Source organism: Melitaea cinxia, chromosome 27, assembly GCF_905220565.1.
Source record: "Melitaea cinxia chromosome 27, ilMelCinx1.1, whole genome shotgun sequence".
Taxonomy (NCBI): Eukaryota; Metazoa; Arthropoda; class Insecta; order Lepidoptera; family Nymphalidae; genus Melitaea; species Melitaea cinxia.
In genome coordinates, this window is record NC_059420.1 from 9,236,055 (window position 1) to 9,256,617 (window position 20,563).

Below are 20,563 nucleotides of genomic sequence, written 5' to 3' on the forward strand. Positions count from 1 at the left end.
TTAATATTAGGTTTCGGGTGTAAAGCTTCTCCTTCTATTAATGGCTGTGGCGGTATTACGTCTTTCTGGAGCGTCTCTTCATTTATAATAATTTCAGTTTCATCCACAGTCTCTGAAACTGCAGCTGATTCCATTTTAGAACCCTCTTCGGGTTTTATATTTTCTTTATTAATGTATTCGTAAAATGGAATTGCTGGTTTTTCATATGGAGACAGTGGAGCTGGTGTATCTGACGGTTGTTCATCGACATCGGCTGTTAACACTATTGTTGGATAGTCTCTGATGAGAGACAAATCCTTGTAATCATTTGTGACTATCGAAGAACTGTCGAGAGCAAGTAATGGTGTTGAATCTAAATGTAACGGTAAAATCTTCTCAAGTCTAGGATTCATATCATAAAATAACCCAAGTGCCATATTAGCATTCTGTTTATCATTATCTATACATTGGTTTCGCACTAAATCCATGTCTAATTTAGGATATAAATTATTTTGAGACATATTCTTCAGCTCTTGAGTTATAACTTTATCAATTTCACCAACTGGCGCACCCATACAACGTTTGGCTAATTCATCTAAGCTTATCTGCTGTTCGTTATCACCTGCTTTTTGATAGTTTCTCTTCGACGTTTCAAGAGTACACGACCCCTGACCCAATACTTTTGGTGTTATATTAAAACCTTCAACTTTCGGCGTATAGACTTCTACGTGAGGAGTTTCATCAACTATTTCAACCTTTTGAGCTAATTTTTCTTCTTCTAGTTTTGATGTGGTAGCTTGTAATTTAGATTCTATAACACTGAGCTCCTTCTTACTTCCATTTTCATCATTAAATATCTTTGAAATAATAAAGCTACATTTCTCGCATTTGGTAAGTTTGTAATGTTCCGGGGTTATAACATTTTCGTAATTTATTTCATTCTTCTTTGGAGGTTTTGCTTCTGTCTCTGAAATGTTTTCAGAAAAACATTTTTCAATTATTTGCATCTGTTTTTCGTTACCTTCATTGTTTTCAGCTGAATTTGTACTTTTTCTCACTTTTCTCAGCTGCTCTAGGGTACCTGTGGAAAAATGAATATTTATCTAATTAAAAATGAATCGCCCTAAAAGTACATACTTAACCAAATTGGATAATAATTTTTATGTTTGTTAGAGTAACTGCAGACTTTCTTGCTCCCACTTCCCTGCAAAATCTTCGTTCCGAATCGGTGGTAGCTTTACTTTTTAATAACTAAATTAAGACAAATATAATTTTAATGCCTTAAATGATGATGCTTTTGAAGTTTGTTTGAATGAGGTAATTTTTGATTTTGATTTTATTATTATCAGAACAAAGTATGTATAGGAGAAAATTTAAAAAAAAAACCGTGCCCTTTGACTTCTTAAATCAAACTCTATTGCATTATCCGTTCTTAGTGGAAGTCTACTGACTACGCTAATATCCTACAGCTGGGCATAGGCCCACTAGGGTAAAGCTAAGGTACTTTTTTTATTTATGAACCGATTGACATGAAACATACACTAAATGTTAAGTGAAGCTTACAACAATATGTTAGTGAAAGCCAAATCTAAATCGGATAAGCCGTCTCTGAGATTAGCGTGCACAAGCGCACAGACAAACAGAAAAACAAACAAAAATTCTAACAATTATTGTTTTTATGTACTATTTGCGTTGATAAAGGTCCAATAATATTTTTTCTCATATATCTTCTATGTCTAGACAGCGATCCGTGACTTTTATATATATGTATTAATGATGATGATGATGACGCAGAGTATATAGTTGAAAATACTAACGACTGTAAGACAATTGATTTGGATATTTTAAATTTTTCAGCAACAATCTCGGTAACATAACGGAAGCACATATCTGTTTGAATTTAGATAACTTTAACTTCAACATTTTTCTACAATTTTGACGAAAATAAATACTTATTACATTCTTTAGATATTTTAATTAAACTATCAAATTTTACGTTTTGATTTTTTTTAATGTCCTTCTTTTTATTTGATAGAAGTTTGAGTTTTGACTTGAAACCAGCCAATCTCTTACACATATTTCTATACTATATAAAAAAAAAAAGTTTCTAACAAAAAGGCTTAAAATATTTTTGTCTAAAAAAAAAAATCATAAACATTATAAAAACACACCAATGGAGACAAGAACCTTATACCTAGTTTTCAGAGAGGCTATGCGGTCTAGGTTCATAATCAGTTGAAATGTATTCATTTTTTATTTATGCAAAATATTACACATATTTACAATTCACAACTTAAGAACTAAATATTTACAGATAGTTTTGGTATAAATCATGTCCGCGTGGAATTGGGTCAAGAATGTTGGCAGCATTTCCCCGTTGAATCGCTATGCCGATTATCTGGGCAACAAATGCACCAGCCCTTATTTTAATGTTATGAATTTTAAAAATCTTATGCTACCACTGCACATTACTAGCTTTACTTTTATTACATGACTATTCTGTTTCATAATATTTTAATTTACGATACTGAACCTGAACTCAATAACTAGCTCATACATTACAACTTTAAACGAATAATAGAAATTCGAATAAAGGTAATTGAGCAAAGGTAATAATTGAGCTTATTGAGCTACACGATAATGTTACCATATTTAAGCATAAAGTTAAGCCACACGTGTAGGTTAAAATTAGAAACAACTAATATTTCTAATACAAAAAAATACGCAATATTCATACTCTGGGAAAATATAAACAATTTTTTGTTTACTACACAATTATAATTGTAAAAATAAAAATTACCGAATTAATACATAAAATTAAACGTGTTATAAATGTATTTAGTACAGACTTACTCAGAACACAAATTTTACTATTTATGGTTAAATTTATGTTATATATTTTACAATATTTTGTATACTTATAATAAATTTTAATCGAAACTTTTCGTTATCTTCTATTCTATTAAAAATATAATTACAGGCTACATTTTGCCTTTCCCTATTGGGGATAAATTTTAAAACAACATTACAGGCTACAGCAACGAAACGTCACTTCAAATGCATGAAAATAACAAAAATGGCTGAAGAACAGGTGAGTATCAAAATATTACATTTTTTGACGACTTTAACATAATTCCATGTTCATATTCCATATAATCAGATATTACGTTACACCCAGTCGATATTAATTACAATTTATAACTTAATTTGTCACAATCAACAAATTAACACTTGAATGTTTTTATGTTCTTTTGACTGCGTATTTGTATCATTCAGGGCGTTTTTACTTATCGCCAGTTCATTTTAAATGGAAGTGTAGATAAAAATAACACTCGGAAATACCGTGAAATATTTCTTAAACGATTATATCTGCCGGCACTTTGGTTATAACACTGTTGACATTAATCCTACCCTTGAAATATTCAAACTTGGTAAACAATATAGACTGGCATTAGAATTCCGAATTAGTACTCTATTAAGATACGATAAAAAGCTGTATAAATCCATTTTTTACCATTTTATAACCAGTTTTTATTATATTCTGTCATAAAGTAATATGATTTGATTGAAATGGTACATACATGGATATTAATACAAGATTTAGATGCTATGAAAACACGAAATATTTAAAATAATCAATATACTTTAGGTTGATATATATTCTAACTAGAAACATAGTAAATTTACTACATAATTATATAGAATATTAAGGTAGCCTCTGGAGCATTTATAATTTCATTGTTAACCTATTTTTCCCAAGAGAGCGAATTTTATTTAATGTCGTATTTGGTTAGAAGTAACTGTCATGCTACCAATTTTCTCTGTATAACAGTCTGTAAGGAATCACTATCAGTGCTATGACTGCCTTTGTTTCTTATGATTGATATACATTTATGTTTATTTGAGACTTATATCAGCTTACAGATTTTATCTATATATATATAAATTATAATTCACAAATAATGATATATTTTTTCTGGACAAGAAAAAATTTGCTTGATTCTTGTGCATAGTAGTTGGAAGTTTTTTATTTAATAGACTTTAAAAGTGTACAATTAAGTGTTTGAATAAATAATAAATAAAAGTTCGAAATAAATTTAATGTAATGTTTTTATTGTACAATAAGGTAAGGCTTTAGATTAAGAACCGTCAAATTATCTAAGCTCAAAATTAGACTGTTTATTGACATAATTTGGTTACAAAAAAAAACATAACCCTAACCTATCTAACTTCAAAATGCAGTTCTTAATCTAAAGCCTAGTAGTAATTAATTGAATTATTACAAGATATGTATATCATGATGTCCTTGTGGCTCTTCCAACTGTCCGGTCGGCCTCGGAGAGCATAACAATCTGACTGTCCCTGTTATTATCACATATACCTGACAGCTATTGTTGCTCATAGTACTGAAAATATCTTCTAACTCACAGTAGAACGGTGTGGTGGATTATGTTTCAATCTTTCTCCTACACAAAGAGAAAGGACAATGGCCAGCAGCAGGATGTTACACACTGAATCATTATATAGTGATGTGCTTTGAATAAGATTAGTCTGATTTCACTAATATTATTTTACTTGGTTATTGCTAGTTGAACCGAAAGACAATGCCCTGTTAATTTGTAACCAGTTAAATGTGTTAATATTAAATACTGTGTAACTATGCTTTCCAAAATAGTCCAATTTTCTGCCGTAATTTTCTTACCTTCTCACTGCGTAGAAACTTTTTACAAAATATTGTAAAAATTATAAAAAATTTACTAGAATTGATCCAACCGTTCTCGACTTTAGTGCCTAGCAACAGTTAGTGTATATTTAATAATCTTAATATATATAAATCTCGTGTCACAATGTTTGTCCGCGATGAACTCTTAAACTACTTAACCGATTTTAATCAAATTTGCACACCGTGTGCAGTTTGATCCAACTTGAAAGGTAGGGTATATTTTGTTTTGATATATGTAATTATTATATTTAAGAAAAAAAATAAGGCGATACGAAGTTTGCCAGGTCAGCTAGTTAATATATATTTAAATAGATGACCCATAACAGTTATAAGCATTCAGAATAGAAATATATACAAATTGAGTTCTGAACTATACTCCAAATTTAAACGAAATCAGAAAATTAAGTGTTCACTCATGACTAACATACAATAATGTCTATATCTATATGGTATATGGTCTGGTAGATATAGATAGATAGATTTATTATATATTTTAAATATAAAGTGACTAATTTAAGTGTGCTTTCGACCACACAACTGAAGTAAAACTTCTTAAGCTCCCACAGTAATATTCGAAACGTATCTTTCTCTTTCTATCTTCACTAACTTGTCTCCCTCTCAACTTCCGTTCACCTTGCCGATCATACTTGGTACCACTCCGTCACGCATTCACCAGCTTACTCCTCAAGTCAAGCGTGCGTTATGAAGTTTTACTTCAAAACTTTCAGCAAGAAAATGCTATATTATCACTAAGTGAAAACTTGTATCGTTTTAGTTTTTACCTACGTGAATAAAGTAATTTTTGATTTTGATTTTGACACAACCAATATTGTATCTAAATGGGGAGGCGTTAGCTGAAAGCTTTTAACTGTGGTCGAGTACAGCAGAAAATATCCTGCTCAAAACCAAGAGCAGCCCGACTGGGGAAGTACCCGACCTAACACAATATCACAGCTACATAATACTGCTGTCTAGCCGAGTTGTGTTCCTGTGGTAAGTAAGGTGACCTGGGAGGAATCGGGGGTAGGGTCAGCAAAGCATTGTGATGTTCTCTGTATTGCAGGTACGGTACTCGCTTACCATTAGGTGTGCCATATCCTTGTTTTCCAACTTAGTTGTATACAATAAAATAAAAGTTAATAGTCAGCAAATTGATATTAAATTCAGCATACGTAAATTCAAATATTATAAAAAATGAAGTGATTTCTAGATATCATGCTTTGATAAAGATTAAATTGGTAAATGTAGTCACGCCTCTGGCCCCGTGAGTCATAATTGATTTAGACCATACATGCTAAGGACCTTAATTACCAGAAGCTGATAAATTTCCTGATCAATTTGTAAAATTAATGAAAATATTACAATTTACTTAGATCATTCATTTAATTCATAAAAGTAATACTTTTTGTCTGACTTGACACTGATTGACAATGTTTTTGCAAGGCTCCCAGTGTTTCAAGTCTCTACAGGCTGCAGTATCTGCTTACTATCAGGATTACCGTATGCTTGTTTGCTAACTAAGCCAAGTATAAAAATGAAAAAAGTAAAAGTTTTTATCTTCTATAATTCTCTCCGTTATGTCATGGTTTCCTTATCATAATAAATAATACATCCAAAATAATAATAATAATCTAAATCGATTACCAGGAAAAAAAATCGCTATATTAGTGATAAGGCCTCTGATAAAGTAATTTTTTAATTTCATGTTTATATTATTACTTTTACTCGTTGGTGTAAATATTCATTCATATCATTTATTTAGATATTACATTTTTATATGACATTTTTATCAATACATATTATTAAAAAGTAACGGATCGCTGTCTGTACATGGAAAATATATGAGAAAAAATCTTATTGGGACGTTTATCAACGCAAATGGCACCCAAAACAATGATCATTAGAATTTTTGTCTGTTTATCAGTTCGTTCGTGCACGCTTATCTCAGAAACGGCTTATCCGACTTAGATTTGGTTCGCACTAATTAATTCTGGTAAGCTTCATTTAGTGTTTGTTTCATCTCAATCGAGTTATAAATAAAAAAGTTATAGGTATGGGGCTGAAGCCCAATAAGCCATATGGTAGATCGCGACTGCGAAGATTAAAATGAGACAGCGATTGTTTACTTATAGGTTCCGTGTCAGATTGTTACAATTAGTGCCCCCCAAACGGTACGTCAACAATCATACTGATACTACAATAACTGAGGTAGGGCACAGCAGGAATTTCCTGTTTAAAATATGGAGCAGCCCGACTGGAGTAGTACCTCGACCTTACAGAAGATCACAGCAAAATAATACTGCTTTCAAGCAGTATTGTGTTCCTGTTGTTGAGTAAGGTGACCAGAGCTCCTGGAGGGATTGGGGGTTGGGTCGGCAACGCGCTTGCGATGCTTCTGGTGTTGCAGGTGTCTATAAGCTACGGTAATCGCTTACATCAGGTGAACCGTACGCTTGTTTGCCGACCTAGTGACATAAAAAAAATACTCTATTTTTTACAGTTTTAGTCAATTTCTTTAGCAGCGCTTCGTGTAGGTTTCAACTTATTGATCTTTTCCTCTCATCTTCGAAAATTTTTTAGTAGTTCGGGGTTGTTAAAATGTGTAACATTTGAGTGCACAGTGCGGGCTAGTTTACTCAAATAATTTTCGATAATATTCGGATGAGAGGAGCGTGCTGGTCGTGGTGCTAACCACTTTACCACCATATAACCAACCCAATCATAATTGAGACAAGCAATTTTGCGAGTTTCTTCAAATTCTATGTTAATAGAAAATCATCTTTGGAGTATGATAAAAAAGATCAATTGTTTATTTATTTATTTTTTTATTTTTTTATTTATTTATTTATTTATTTATTTATTTAACATTAACACCAACAAGACATACACTAACAAGAATAAAAGAATAAATTTTTACAATATTAAGTATAAGTGTTGCCTTAATTATAGGTGTTACACACAATTCGCAAAAAGAAAACAGACGCACAATATACAAATAAAGTTATATATAACAAATTCATATTAAATAAATTAGTAATAAATTTGCTTTTTAAAATGTCAATCAATTTAATTAGTACTCAATTCCTGGGACGTCCTCCGGCCTGTTGGACCGACGATCTACGTAAGATTGCCGGTGTAGGCTGGATGAGGATTGCAGAAAACCGGGATGTCTGGCGCGAACTTGGGGAGGCATATGTCCAGCAGTGGACTGCAATAAGCTGAACTTACTGACTGACTGACAATTCCTGAAATGAGACATACTTAATTACGATATTAAATTTACAATTTAACTAGTCCAGGGGCGTGGCTTAGCTGAGTGTCAGCGATAAATATTTTTTTTTTTTTTTTTTTTGAAATGAAATGAAATGAAATTTATTATTTCCTTAACGCCGCAAATTCGTAGGATCTCGAATTATTCGAATCATTACCTGACCTTTAATCACGAGACCGCGGTCATCGTCTATAGAACAAATCGCACCGGGCCTCGATTGTATTTATTTTCAATGCAAACTTTGTTGCAAACAGCAATAAAAAATTATTATTAAAATTTGTGCAGTCTTTCGGAAATTATTAGCAGTACATACAAGGCGATTTATTTTTGTTAAAAAGTCAATTGGAAATATATGACCAACCAACAATATTGTATTCCAGGAGGTGATCCAAATAGAGCTTCTATGTAAACAGCTCTATGAATCCCAAGACCCGGCGGTGAGAGATCGGGCGGAGGTGGCCGTTGTTGTTTTCCAGGTAGGCTTATTTATTTAATAACTAGCTGACCCGGCGAACTTCGTATCGCCTAACACAAACTTTATCGTATGGTATTAAAGTTCAAATTGACTTTTAAGTATTATCACAAATCTTTTGTATGGGAGTATAGAAAAGTGTTGTTTTTAGACTTTTTCAGGAAATTTTAAATTTTTTTTTTTAGAATTTTTCTCTCCGTAAGAACCATCCTCGTACTTCAAGGAATATTTTAAAAAAAGAATTAGCGAAATCGGTCCAACCGTTCTCGAGTTTTGCGCTTAGCAACACATTTAGCGACTCATTTTTATATAATAGATAAATAAATAATAAATCTTTATTTCTTCAAACGTTAGTACATAACATTAACACATATTACATCAGTTATATTTAGTCACAAAAAGAACAGTATGTCTCTGGTCCCCACACTAGGATTCCCTGTGTCGTGGGGTCCCATTTATTAACCGACATACCAACTAGGGATTGCAAACCCACCAAGCGGGACCCCACATCATCCATTGACCTGTGGTATCGCGCGTCTCCAAAATACGGATCCGCAGATTTACAAGATTAAAAATGAATGCTGAATCTTTCGGGTAATGTGCTAAGAAATACAGAAATATATGATAGTAAGTCACTGTGAAGACAACTAGGATTATGTTAGCGACGTTTTTGCAGATACATTTACAGCCAGAGCTTCTGTAACTGACACAGGTACCTTTCCCCGGTTAAAAGAAGAATTAGATAATGAATTTGAATACGAAAAATTAATATTTAATGAACAAAAAATACGCAACCACCGACAGAACTATGAGATAATATTATAATTTAAAAAAAAAAAATGATTTAGTGATTTTTAAAAAGCAATAACGTGCTTTGAGTCCGATAAGAAGGGAATAAGAAGACCAACCTACCTACCAGCATACTTTTTATGCCAAAAGAAGATATTAAAAATAAGACACATTGATATTTGGCAAGCAATTTACCAGATTGGCCAGAAAACTCGGATTACTTGTGTTAACATATTCATTAAATTTGAATACATATTGTATTTCAGAAAAAATCCCATCCCAAAAAAATTTAAAAGAATGTCTTTGAAATTTTTTTGGGATGTATATTCTCTAATAAAAATTTCAGCTATGTAGATGCTTCAAATCTAATACCACATCAAGATAATTTTTTCACCCACCTTTAGGATACTTACTTGCTTTTATATTGATTCAGCAGTTTTAAATTATGATCTCTGTTAAAATACCCATACGTCTATTTCCTGCTCCGCCTCTAAGCATCACAGTGCGATGTAATATAGCCTGCACTCTTCCAAATTATTAAGAAATAGATTATATTTTCAGGAGTCACCAGACACACTGAGCAAATGTCAAGCGTTACTAGATAGGGCGGATTCAAGTTACTCTCAGCTGCTGGCAGCCACGACGCTATCAAAACTCGTTAGCAGGTGTGTGCAGAACTTTTAATATTACTCTATTGTGATAGGACACAGTAGGAAATATAAACACACAATCGAGTGTAGGGTTGGTACCGCGCTTGCGATACTTTTTGCGATACTGGTGTTGTAGGCATCTATAAGCTACGGTAACCGCTTTCAATCAGGCAGACCGTACAATTATTTCTCACTCTATTATTAGAACAGAAAATGTATTAACTACTCGTAATTATTTATTGTCTATATAATGTATAAGAATTCCATATAATTGATGTTCTTAATACTTTGACTGTTCGCGTTAAGGAATAAGTGAGTTGGCATTAGAAGGCCGTGTTCTGATACCACTTATGTTGACCAGTTGAAATAAGTCATTCAGACAGGCGCTCTAATTTACTACAGTTCAATTATTTGACTCTATCTTCTTAATGTGAGTGTACTATAATATGTAAATGATAGAAAATGGAAATTAACATAATTTCATATTTAAATATAATCGGTCAAATCCAGTAAAATAAATTCGGTCACCAACCCGCCAGCGTGATGACTATGGGCAAAAAACATGAGTTCACGCCATTTTTGACACGAACTTGTGGAGGCCTATATCCAGCAGTGGACTGTATCAGGCTGAAGTGATGATGATGATGAATATTTAAATTATTAACGTTTTCAGGTCAACAACAAGTCTGTCCGTGCAGCAAAGGTTGTATATACGCAATTATGTGCTCAACTACCTCGCGACGAGGCCGAAACTCGCTAATTTTGTTGTACAGGTAAGAATTTACGTCATTTTCTTGTTTTGACGTGACAACGTCTAATAAATCGATGAAAGCCGGCTGCATGCACGAAAAGGATGACTCCTTGTAGCGTTACGCTCATTGTACGCTTGCGCCGCATCTGTCTCTCTTCCACTCGATTGGCCTATGCGTCCGAGGAGATGTTTTGTAATGACGTCGTGACGTTACACTATCGTCCGTAAACCAACTTTACAGACAACCAATTTTTTTGTATTAATTCATAAGCTGATAACTCTATTTATAATAAGAAATTAATTCCTATTTTTTAATTTTATCAATAATTAAAAGTTCACCAATTTGTAATAATTGCTTTATACCAAAAAAAAAGCCCAGTTACTATATTGAGGAATTGGTTGATTTGCCGTCAAATTTAGAGCATACATCGTTCGATTCGATCTTTATTATCAATTTGTAAGTAAAACCGTTTCCTAAATATTGATCTACTGAACGATAGCCTACATGTAATGTAATTTGATTAATTGTAATTAAAGTTGAATAATTTTTTGATTCCAGGCGCTTGTCTCGTTATTTGCAAGGATCACAAAACTGGGATGGTTCGACATGGTCAAAGAGGAGTTTGTTTTTCACAATGTCATGAATGATGTGTCTAGTTTTCTGCAGGTTTGTCAATTCGTGTTTTGATGCCTAAATGAATCTTTATTTTTAAAAAAATAATGTGTCCTAACTAAAAGATCTAAGATTTTAATTCAAAATGAGCTGAAATTTTAAATTCAGATTAATCTCTTACTAGAGTAGAGGAATAGAAAGTAAAAAGAAGTGAGAAAAGGAGAATTTTTGACTTGTGTTTTTTGTCAACACGCCATAGTGTAGTGGGGGTCAGATAAAATCTTTTTTGTTTTTTTAAATAGACATATCAGAAAGGCTCTGACGAGCGCCCTGTATAATGGTGTGTTTGCCATGTAGACGGCGCATAAAAACCGACGGTCACGGGTTTGATTCCCGCTCGCGAGTGGATATTTGTGTATATACAAATATTTATTTCCGGTTTGAGTCCTTGTGGGTCTCCCCACCGCGCCTCTGAGAGCACGTTAAGCCGTCAGTCCCTGTTGCTATCATGTACACGTTATAGCGAACGTTACTCATAATAGGGAATATATCCGCCAACCGGCATTTTAGCAGCGTGGTAGATAAAGCTCTGATCCTTATCCTACATGGGGAAAGAGGCCTATGCCCAGCAGTGGGATGTTACAGGCTGAAACGCTATAAGAAGGGAGTTTTACCCAACAGTCGGATATTACAAACTTTGGCAGTCATTGAAAAGTTAAATTAATTATATTTACTATATACGTTTTAGGGTCCAGCAGAAATGTGCACAATCGGTGTCCAATTATTGTCTCAATTGGTAATTGAAATGAATCAAGTATCAGAAGCAGATGCGAGCAGGTCAATAGCTAAAAACAGGAAGATCGCTTCGTCTTTTAGGTGAGTTTTCAAACTATACTGTGATGACGTATTGGCGCAGTGTTAAGGGTCCGATCCTCGATTTTGGAAAACTTATGTATAAGCCATACAGATGTTTTCGTGGTCTGGGTGTTTGTGCTTGTGTGTTGTTTGTTTCTCGGCTCCGACGCAGCAGTTACCGTCGTTTTGTATGAGTGTGAAGCGTTTATTATGTTGTGTACAAGGATATGATTTTTTTTATCATTATATCATTATTTCTGTTATTGGACTTCCAACCTTATATATCCGGCTTTTTCAAGTTTGTCTTGATTGCGTAGTCTAAGAGTTTTTAAGCAAGACTGGAGCCCTAAAATTATTTTTATGTCAAGCGGTTATCAATAAATTGGGCCAACTTGAAATGTATATTGAGGTAGGCCGTGACAGGAAATATTTTGCTCAAATGAGGAGCAATAGGGGAAGTACCTCAACGTTACAGAAAATGACAGCTAAATAATGGTCCTCACAAGTCGTGTCGTACTTGTGCTGAGGCGAAAGCTTCTGGGGAGGGTGGAGGATAGGGTCAGTGATAACTTTGGCTTGTTCAGGCATTGCAAGCATCCATATGCTAAGTTAACCGAAAACATAGGGTTTGCACTCAGTAATATCTTTACCATGTTCCAGGTGTTACAGGCGTCCAAAGGCTACGGTACCCAAATACCATCAAGTGGACCGTAAGCTTGGTTGCCACTATAGTTATATAAATAACCGTTCAGTAATGCGCTTGCAATACTCCTTATTGTATTTACTTACCATCAAGTGTACCATACGTGTATGGGTAACCACACATTCAGCAATGTGATTGTGTTTGCAATCCAATTATTCCTTTAATTTAGGTTATTTCTTACGAAATGGCTGTTTGCTTGATGACGTCTGTACTTTTGCCTGTATATACTCAAAATATCTACGATTTAATTTTTGTGTTATCCACACATTAGGAATTCTAAACAGTTTTGAATATTATATCAAAAATTGACCGCTCCAGCGGGGTTCGAACCCACGTCTCCGACTGCATATGGATGTATACTCGGTATATATGCCAAATTAATATATTTTTACAATTTTTGTCTGTCTGTTTGTTCCGGTTAATCTCTGAAATGGCTGGACCGATTTTAACGGAAAATTCATTGGCAGATAGCTGATGTAATAAAGAATAACTTGGCTACTTTTATTTTAGAAATTTATTTATTTTTTAACACTGCAAACTGAACAATAACTTTTTGTTAAATTCCACGCGGAGGAAGTCGCGGGCAAAGCTAGTTTTACAATAAATAACAGTATGCTTGTTTACCATCCCGGTGGGATGAAACTAAACGTGGTCCTCGGATGCAGGGATACACAGTTGTTCGAGATGTTCCGTCTGTCCTGTTCGCTACTGGGTGCTGCACGGGGCGAGGCCCTGGAGCAGCCTGCACTACTGGCGGCGCTACTACGCCTCGCTCTCAACTGCCTCACCTTCGACTTCATCGGCACCACCAACGACGAGTCCTCTGACGACCTGTGCACGGTCCAGGTGACTCTCTTTCTCTCTGGCTACGTTCCACTTAACGCCCGCCACGCCATCGACAACGACCACTGAAATTGCCGTTTCACTAACGTGAAAACGCCGCCGGTGTTGAAGGCGAATGTCATAGGTTGAACGTATATTTGAGCGCTGTGTGCATGCAATATGGCAGCATGGAGAAAATATGCAGCTGTTGTGAGTAAATACTTCGCAAGGATTGGAGTAAAATTTAATTCAACATGGATTCCCATGAATGATGAAATTATCGTTGCGTTTTTGACGAAACGAATGACAGATAATGACTCGGAAAGTTCAACAAGTTCTAATAACATTCATACATATTCATATTACACATTATTTTTTGGGCGCGATGTGGTCGTGAACAGTGACGTCATCTATGACGTCGAGCGATCGCTCGCGACGACCGCGGGCCATAGGTGGAACGATACAGAGGGTGTTACAATCGTTGTGGGCGTTTAATAGAACGTGCCTTCTGACTATACATACAAGAGTGACATTCTTAATGTTTGGCCTAATATTCTAATGATAACTGACTTTTAAAATAAATCATAATAGGCTATATTGTCCCCGTCAGATCCCCACGTCATGGCGGCCCACGTTTCTGGAGGCGGGCACCCTGGAGCTGTTCTTCTCGCTGTACCACGCGGGGGGAGCCGGGGGCTCCGGGGCGCCGGCCCTGGCGCTGGCCTGCCTGGTGCAGCTGGCGTCCGTGCGGCGCAGCCTCTTCAGCAACAGCGAGCGCGCCAAGTTCCTCAACCGCCTCGCGGCCGGAGTCATGCGTATCTTGGAGGACACACAGGTGAGACTGACACACTCTGGTGCTTGACTGCGACTGACTGACACGCAGCTGTATGAGTGTGACTGACATAGTTGTAAGCCCTGATCTTTGAAAGTTTGTTGAAGTTTTGAAAAAGAGAAAGACTTATTGTGGCATTTTAGTCCCTAGTTGCTGCTCTGGAGTGGATTTGATTGATATTGTGACATATGAGATTAAGTATCTGTTAGTGTGACGCATGAGTGTTGAGTTCAAGTGAGTATTGTTGTAAAGTAGGAGTGTGACTGATTTATATGACGTGATAGTGTCGCTATGGCATATAAGTGCTTTTGATTGTTACTGTGGTACGTAAGTGCAAATGACTGACGTGTGATATATGAGTGTGATTGACTGAGAGTATAGTATATGACTATGCAGTGTGACTGATTAGTATTATTTTTTAATTTATTTTAACAATACTTAATTTAAATGTATGACTTATGTGGTGGTATATGTATTTTTGCTTGCCTATTACTCTTTTTAAAATAGTTCTATGATCATTGTTGTTGCAATGACACGGCTTGTATTAAAAAAAAATAGTTATACTACTGAATGTATTTATCCATTAAATATTGATGGGTTCCAGGGTCTACAAGATGCGACGAACTACCACGAGTTCTGTCGACTGCTGGCGCGTTTGAAGTCAAACTACCAGCTGGGCGAGTTGGTGATGGTGGAGAACTACCCTCGGCTCATCGAGCTGGTGGCCAAGTTCACCGTGCAGAGCTTACAGGTATACTTGAAAAAGAACATTAATAAAAGCATTGTATGGTAAATTTATTTGATAGAACGCGATAATTTCAAGAATTACAGTGTTGGCTAGCCCATTTATCGAGGAAGGCTATAGCCAATATACCAGTAGTTGAAGTAAATATTATATACGAGACTTATGGTTTATCCGTGATTAGGATTATTCGCATTTGAAACTAATGAAGGAACCATTTCTCATCCCTGACTGGAATACTCACCTCTGCAGTATTGGCGGTTATGAAAGTTCATCAACTGACCGATATTGCTACTGTACAATTATCTATTTATCTTACGATTTGTGTGGACTGTATCTTAAAAAAAAGAAATATTCGCGATACTCGTGATCCATATAAAAGCTAGTTAGCTAGTAAATATTATTAATAAAATACAACTACATAAAGAAAGGCTTTACTAACGGCCTCCAACCAGGATTATCTCCTGTTTCGGGGGTCAAGAAACACACAATACACAACCACAAACGCCCAGATCACGACAAACATTCATATGGCTAATACAAATGTCTGTCGTGAGCGAAAATCGAAGCTGCGACCGCCAGCGCAACATCCAGTGTTTTTACCGCTGCGCCAACGCACATTGTCCTAATATTAGACAAATATTTGTGTTTCCAGATGTGGCAGTTCGCGCCCAACTCTATCCACTACCTATTGTCATTATGGCAAAGAATGGTGGCGTCCGTGCCATACGTGAAGGCGTCGGAGCCACATCTGCTAGACGCGTATGCGCCCGGTGTGACCGCTGCATACGTTGCCTCGAGATTGGACTCCGTCGCTATATTAGTCAGGTGTGAGCAACGCTTTGCATAATATTATATATGGTAATATTGAGAAGGTCACAAGTTATAGAGGTGGTAACATTATCAGTTAGTCTTTTATGTTCGCCGATACAGGCTGACAAAATTAAAGCCATGTTTTTAAACATTTCAAAATATTGAAAATATCCTTGTATGCTTACCTCAATTATATAAACAACTAATACTCTTCACACTGCTGGATCGATTTGAACTAAGCAAAGAAACTCGCTTTCAAGTAAAGATAGCGTGTCAAAATCGGTCTATCCGTTCGAGAGCTACGATGCCACAAATAGAAATTGGCATCAAACTTACCCCTCTTTTTCCCATGCAGCCACCGCCGTCCTGTCAAAAGGCATTAGGGATTACAATATCCGTATTCTGTCGGACAGCATGGCCGTACTTAAAGCGCTAGAGAGCAGTTCGACTAACTCTAGTCTTATATACGAATGTCATCAAACCCTGGAAGTTTTAGCCTCACACAATGAGGTAATCCTCCAGTGGATAAAAGGACATAGTGGATCGCACGGAAACGATGCTGCCGACGAGCTTGCAAGACAAGGGTCCAGTACAAAGGTTGCCGGCCCAACCATCCTATTGCCGCTACCATTTGGACAACTGCGCTCGTGGGTAAGGCAACGTACACGTGCAAATCACAATGCCCTTTGGGCAAACCAAACCGGCTGTAGACAGTCCAAATTGATACTCACGGAAGTATCACCGCACCTAGCGTGCCGACTGCTCAGTCTCAACCGCCTGGACATCAGAATAGTTGTTGGCACGATTACCGGCCACATGGCACTCAACCACCAACTATTCATCATGAATGCAACAGACAGCCCTCTTTGCAGGGGCTGTCTGGCTGCTGAAGAAACAGCCGCCCACGTAATCCTGGAATGCGAGGGAGTGGCCGCACACCGGGCTACCATCCTTAAGGATATAAGGACGCTCCGAGAAGCCTGTGAACGCCCCAGGAGGCTTCTGAGCTTCTGGAAGGAGCTGGGCTGGCTGAACTAGTCAGCCCACTTTTCACGCATAATGGACCACCTTTGCGTCTAAATGCGGAAAATCGAGCCCAACACAAACACAAACACAAACACAAACCCCTCTTTTTGCATTGGAGGTGCAAATACGATGTGTTTGCAATGTGTCCCCCCAGCGTTGGAAGTGCAAAGACGCAATGTTTGCAATTTGTTATCCCCAGTGTTGGAGGTGCAAATTTGCAATGTTTTAATTTTAACTGGGGTAGGAAATATCCTGCTCAAAATGTAGAGCAGCTTGACTGAAGAAGTAACTTAACCCTACTAAAGATCACAGATAAATAATACTTTTCTGAAGTAGCGTTGTGTTCCTGTGGTGAGTAAGTCGGTTAGAGCTCCTGGAGAGGGCCGTGCTTGAGATGCTTTTGGCACTGCAGACTTCGATGATAATCGCTTACCATCAGGTGTGCCGTACGCTTGTACGCCGATCTAGTTGTATAAAAAAAACCGTCCCCGCACTTGCAGGGAAGGCCTGGAGGACCCGCTGGACGAAGTGGGCACGGTCCAGCAGCAGCTCGAGCAGGTGTCGGTGATCGGCCGCTGCGAGTACGCGGAGACCTGCCGGCTGCTGGTGACGCACTTCGACCGCGCCGCCGCCGCCTACAGCGTGGAGAGCGAGCCGCAGCAGACGCTGGTGCTGCAGGGTGAGCCACACTCGTGCGCACTATCTCTCTCACTCGCTCATACACCACACATACCGACGCGCACACACGGACACACTATCACTCTCACTCACTCGCTAATACACCACACACACACACGCGTTCACGTACACACACGCACACAGACACACGCACGCACACAGGCACACACACACGCACACAGGCACACACACACGCACACAGACACACAGAACACTGCGCAAGGCCTATGGCGGTACACAGACTGCATCAGTGACACTTGCAGCGTCAATAGCGAAGAAGGTCACGCGAACACTCGTTACGTACGCACGCACTCATGTTCATTTTACACGCAGGCACAGGTGTGTACGTTCATGAGCCATTTACGTACACAAAAGTTAACCGTGTCCCACGTGTTGCAGGGCAGCTGACGTGGCTGGTGTACATCATCGGCGCGGCGATCGGCGGCCGCGCGTCGGTCAACACGAGCGACGACAGCGACGCCATGGACGGCGAGCTGGTGTGCCGCGTGCTGCGCCTCATGGACCTCACCGACTCGCGCCTGGCCTCGGTGCGTGCCTCTCTGACCCACTACACTTGTCTGTCTGTCTCTAAACGACGCCACGGACGGCGAGCTGGTGCGCTCTAGAAGCTCTACGTCCTCTCAGAGGCCCGATAGGGACACTACAAGAACATACATCTAGACTTTAACGGGTTATAAACATAAAACTTTTATTTATCAAATATAAAAGATTTCCGTGAATGACGTCTGTTATATTGTTTAATCCCCAATTCCTATATTTAGAAAACGATTCGTTTTTGCTAACGAACCGTAAAGTGTTGAACATGATATAGGAATGGAGGTTTAACGTTACCGTGTAAATGTTAACATTTACTACTTAAACGTAGAAGGAGGGTTTTCTCATTTAAATATTTTTTTCTATAATGTACAAAACTATACGAAATTACGAACATGTATGTTTATTATTCACAGGGTGGTTGCGAAAAGTTGGAGCTGGCAATGATGTCGTTCTTCGAAGCGTTCAGAAAGATATATGTCGGTGAGCAGGTCCAGAAGAACAGTAAAGTGTATGGGAGGCTCAGTGAGGTGCTCGGCCTGAATGATGAGAGCCAGCTGTTGAGCGTCATTATGAGGAAAATGTGAGTCATACATACACCGACCTGGAGCGACCTGACTGACCGGAATACCCCAATTTTACAGAAGAACACAGCAAAATAATATTACTTTCAAGTAGAATTTGTGTTCTGTGGTGGTAAGGTAGTCAGACATCCTGTAGACGTGCTTAGTTTATCGGACGGGGGTAAGGTCCTGATGTTGCAGACGTCCATAAGCTACAGTAACCGCTTACCATCCATTCATACCATTCATTCCAGTATAACAAATCTGAAATACTGGGGCGGATCTGAACCTATAATATCGAAGACGCTGACTCTCCTGAGTGACCTCAGCGGAGGCTACTCCTGCGTGAGGAAGCTGGTCAAGCTCGAAGAAGTGCAATTTATGTTGACGCATCACACTGTAAGTGGAACAATTATCTAGCTGTAGTTTTGGTAAGGCTTGTAATATCCCACTGGTATATGCCTCGTTCATCGTGTAGAAGAAGGGTCACTTAATCAACTGTACTGCTCTACTGCAGAGTGGCGGATAAAATTTCCCTACCAATTAACTATCACTCACCAGAAATTTCTTAATTCCATTGGGGTAGTCGATCTCCGTTTTCCACGAATTTTATCAGTACTAATCCACTTTGTGTCCACTTTTTAGGCGGAACACTTCCCATTTCTGGGCGTGGGCGCTGGGAATGCAGAGATGCGTTGCCGAAGCAGACTGTACACCGCGCTGGGCAGACTGCTCATGGTGGAGCTGGGCGAGGACGAGGACCGCTTCCACGCCTTTATGATGCCGCTCACAGGTGCGTGCCATGCCGCGCTACACGGTCCTCTGTATCTTGCCGTACTGTACGGTACTGTACCATGCTGTATTGTACTTTACCGTACTGTGCTATACTGTACTGTACTTTACTTTACCGTACCGTGCTGTACTGTACTGTGCTGTACTGTACCGTGCTGTACTGTACCGTGCTATACTGTGCTGTGCTGTACTGTACTGTACACCACGCTGGGCAGATTACTTCTAGTGTTTAAATGGTAAACCTATGCACAGTAAGAAAAAGATAAAAATTGGTCTTATTTGTAACACATACCCTTCTCTTGTGATATATAATTCTTATTGCAACTCGTTCAAACACGTCTTTCGTATACATGAAAGGCCTACCAACCGTGGGACGTGTATATGAATTTCTGCATTGAACCTCTCAATCATATTTACGACTCATTGTCACCTCATTGACAGCGGCCTTCGAGAGTATAATCGGTCTGCTGGGCCCGGGGGACAGCGCTCTGTTCGCGTCCGAGGACGCCAAGAAGACTTACATCGGTTTGGCGCGGGACCTGCGCGGGCTGGCCTTCGCCTTCAACACCAAGACCACCTACATGATGCTGTTCGACTGGATGTGACTCGCTTTTATATATATTTTGTTATAACTAAGTCGCAAACAAGCGTGAGGCTCATCTGATCTTAAGCGATTACCGTAGCTTATAGACATCTGCGAAACCAAAAGCCCTATCGCCAATTCCCCCTAGGAACTCTGATCTCCTTACCAATAGGAACACAACACTGCTTAACGGGCTGCTACCACAATAAAACGCTTGCAAAATCTTATTCCCGGTGCCCAGATATTTGCCCACACAAGGGTGAAAATAAGGCCTGGCTGATCGACTGGGGAAGTACCTCGACCTTACAGAAGATCACAGTTAAATAACACTGCTCCCAACCAGTGTTGTGT

At 38.1% G+C, this 20,563-nt stretch overlaps 1 protein-coding gene across 1 annotated transcript in view; it reads left to right on the forward strand.

Moving 5' to 3' along the window:
* Positions 1-3,035: 3,035 nt before the first annotated feature.
* LOC123666988 (exportin-7-B) overlaps positions 3,036-20,563 on the forward strand; it is a 36,131-nt gene continuing 18,603 nt past the window's right edge. The window contains exons 1-16 of the mRNA XM_045600999.1: positions 3,036-3,070; positions 8,354-8,449; positions 9,796-9,899; positions 10,570-10,657; positions 11,195-11,302; positions 11,997-12,124; positions 13,472-13,652; positions 14,239-14,463; positions 15,065-15,211; positions 15,858-16,030; positions 17,542-17,720; positions 18,119-18,267; positions 18,691-18,857; positions 19,092-19,236; positions 19,483-19,630; positions 20,071-20,230. Coding sequence (XP_045456955.1) covers positions 3,041-3,070; positions 8,354-8,449; positions 9,796-9,899; positions 10,570-10,657; positions 11,195-11,302; positions 11,997-12,124; positions 13,472-13,652; positions 14,239-14,463; positions 15,065-15,211; positions 15,858-16,030; positions 17,542-17,720; positions 18,119-18,267; positions 18,691-18,857; positions 19,092-19,236; positions 19,483-19,630; positions 20,071-20,230 — 2,228 coding nt within the window. The 5' untranslated portion in view covers positions 3,036-3,040. The remainder of the gene's footprint in view (positions 3,071-8,353; positions 8,450-9,795; positions 9,900-10,569; positions 10,658-11,194; positions 11,303-11,996; positions 12,125-13,471; positions 13,653-14,238; positions 14,464-15,064; positions 15,212-15,857; positions 16,031-17,541; positions 17,721-18,118; positions 18,268-18,690; positions 18,858-19,091; positions 19,237-19,482; positions 19,631-20,070; positions 20,231-20,563) is intronic.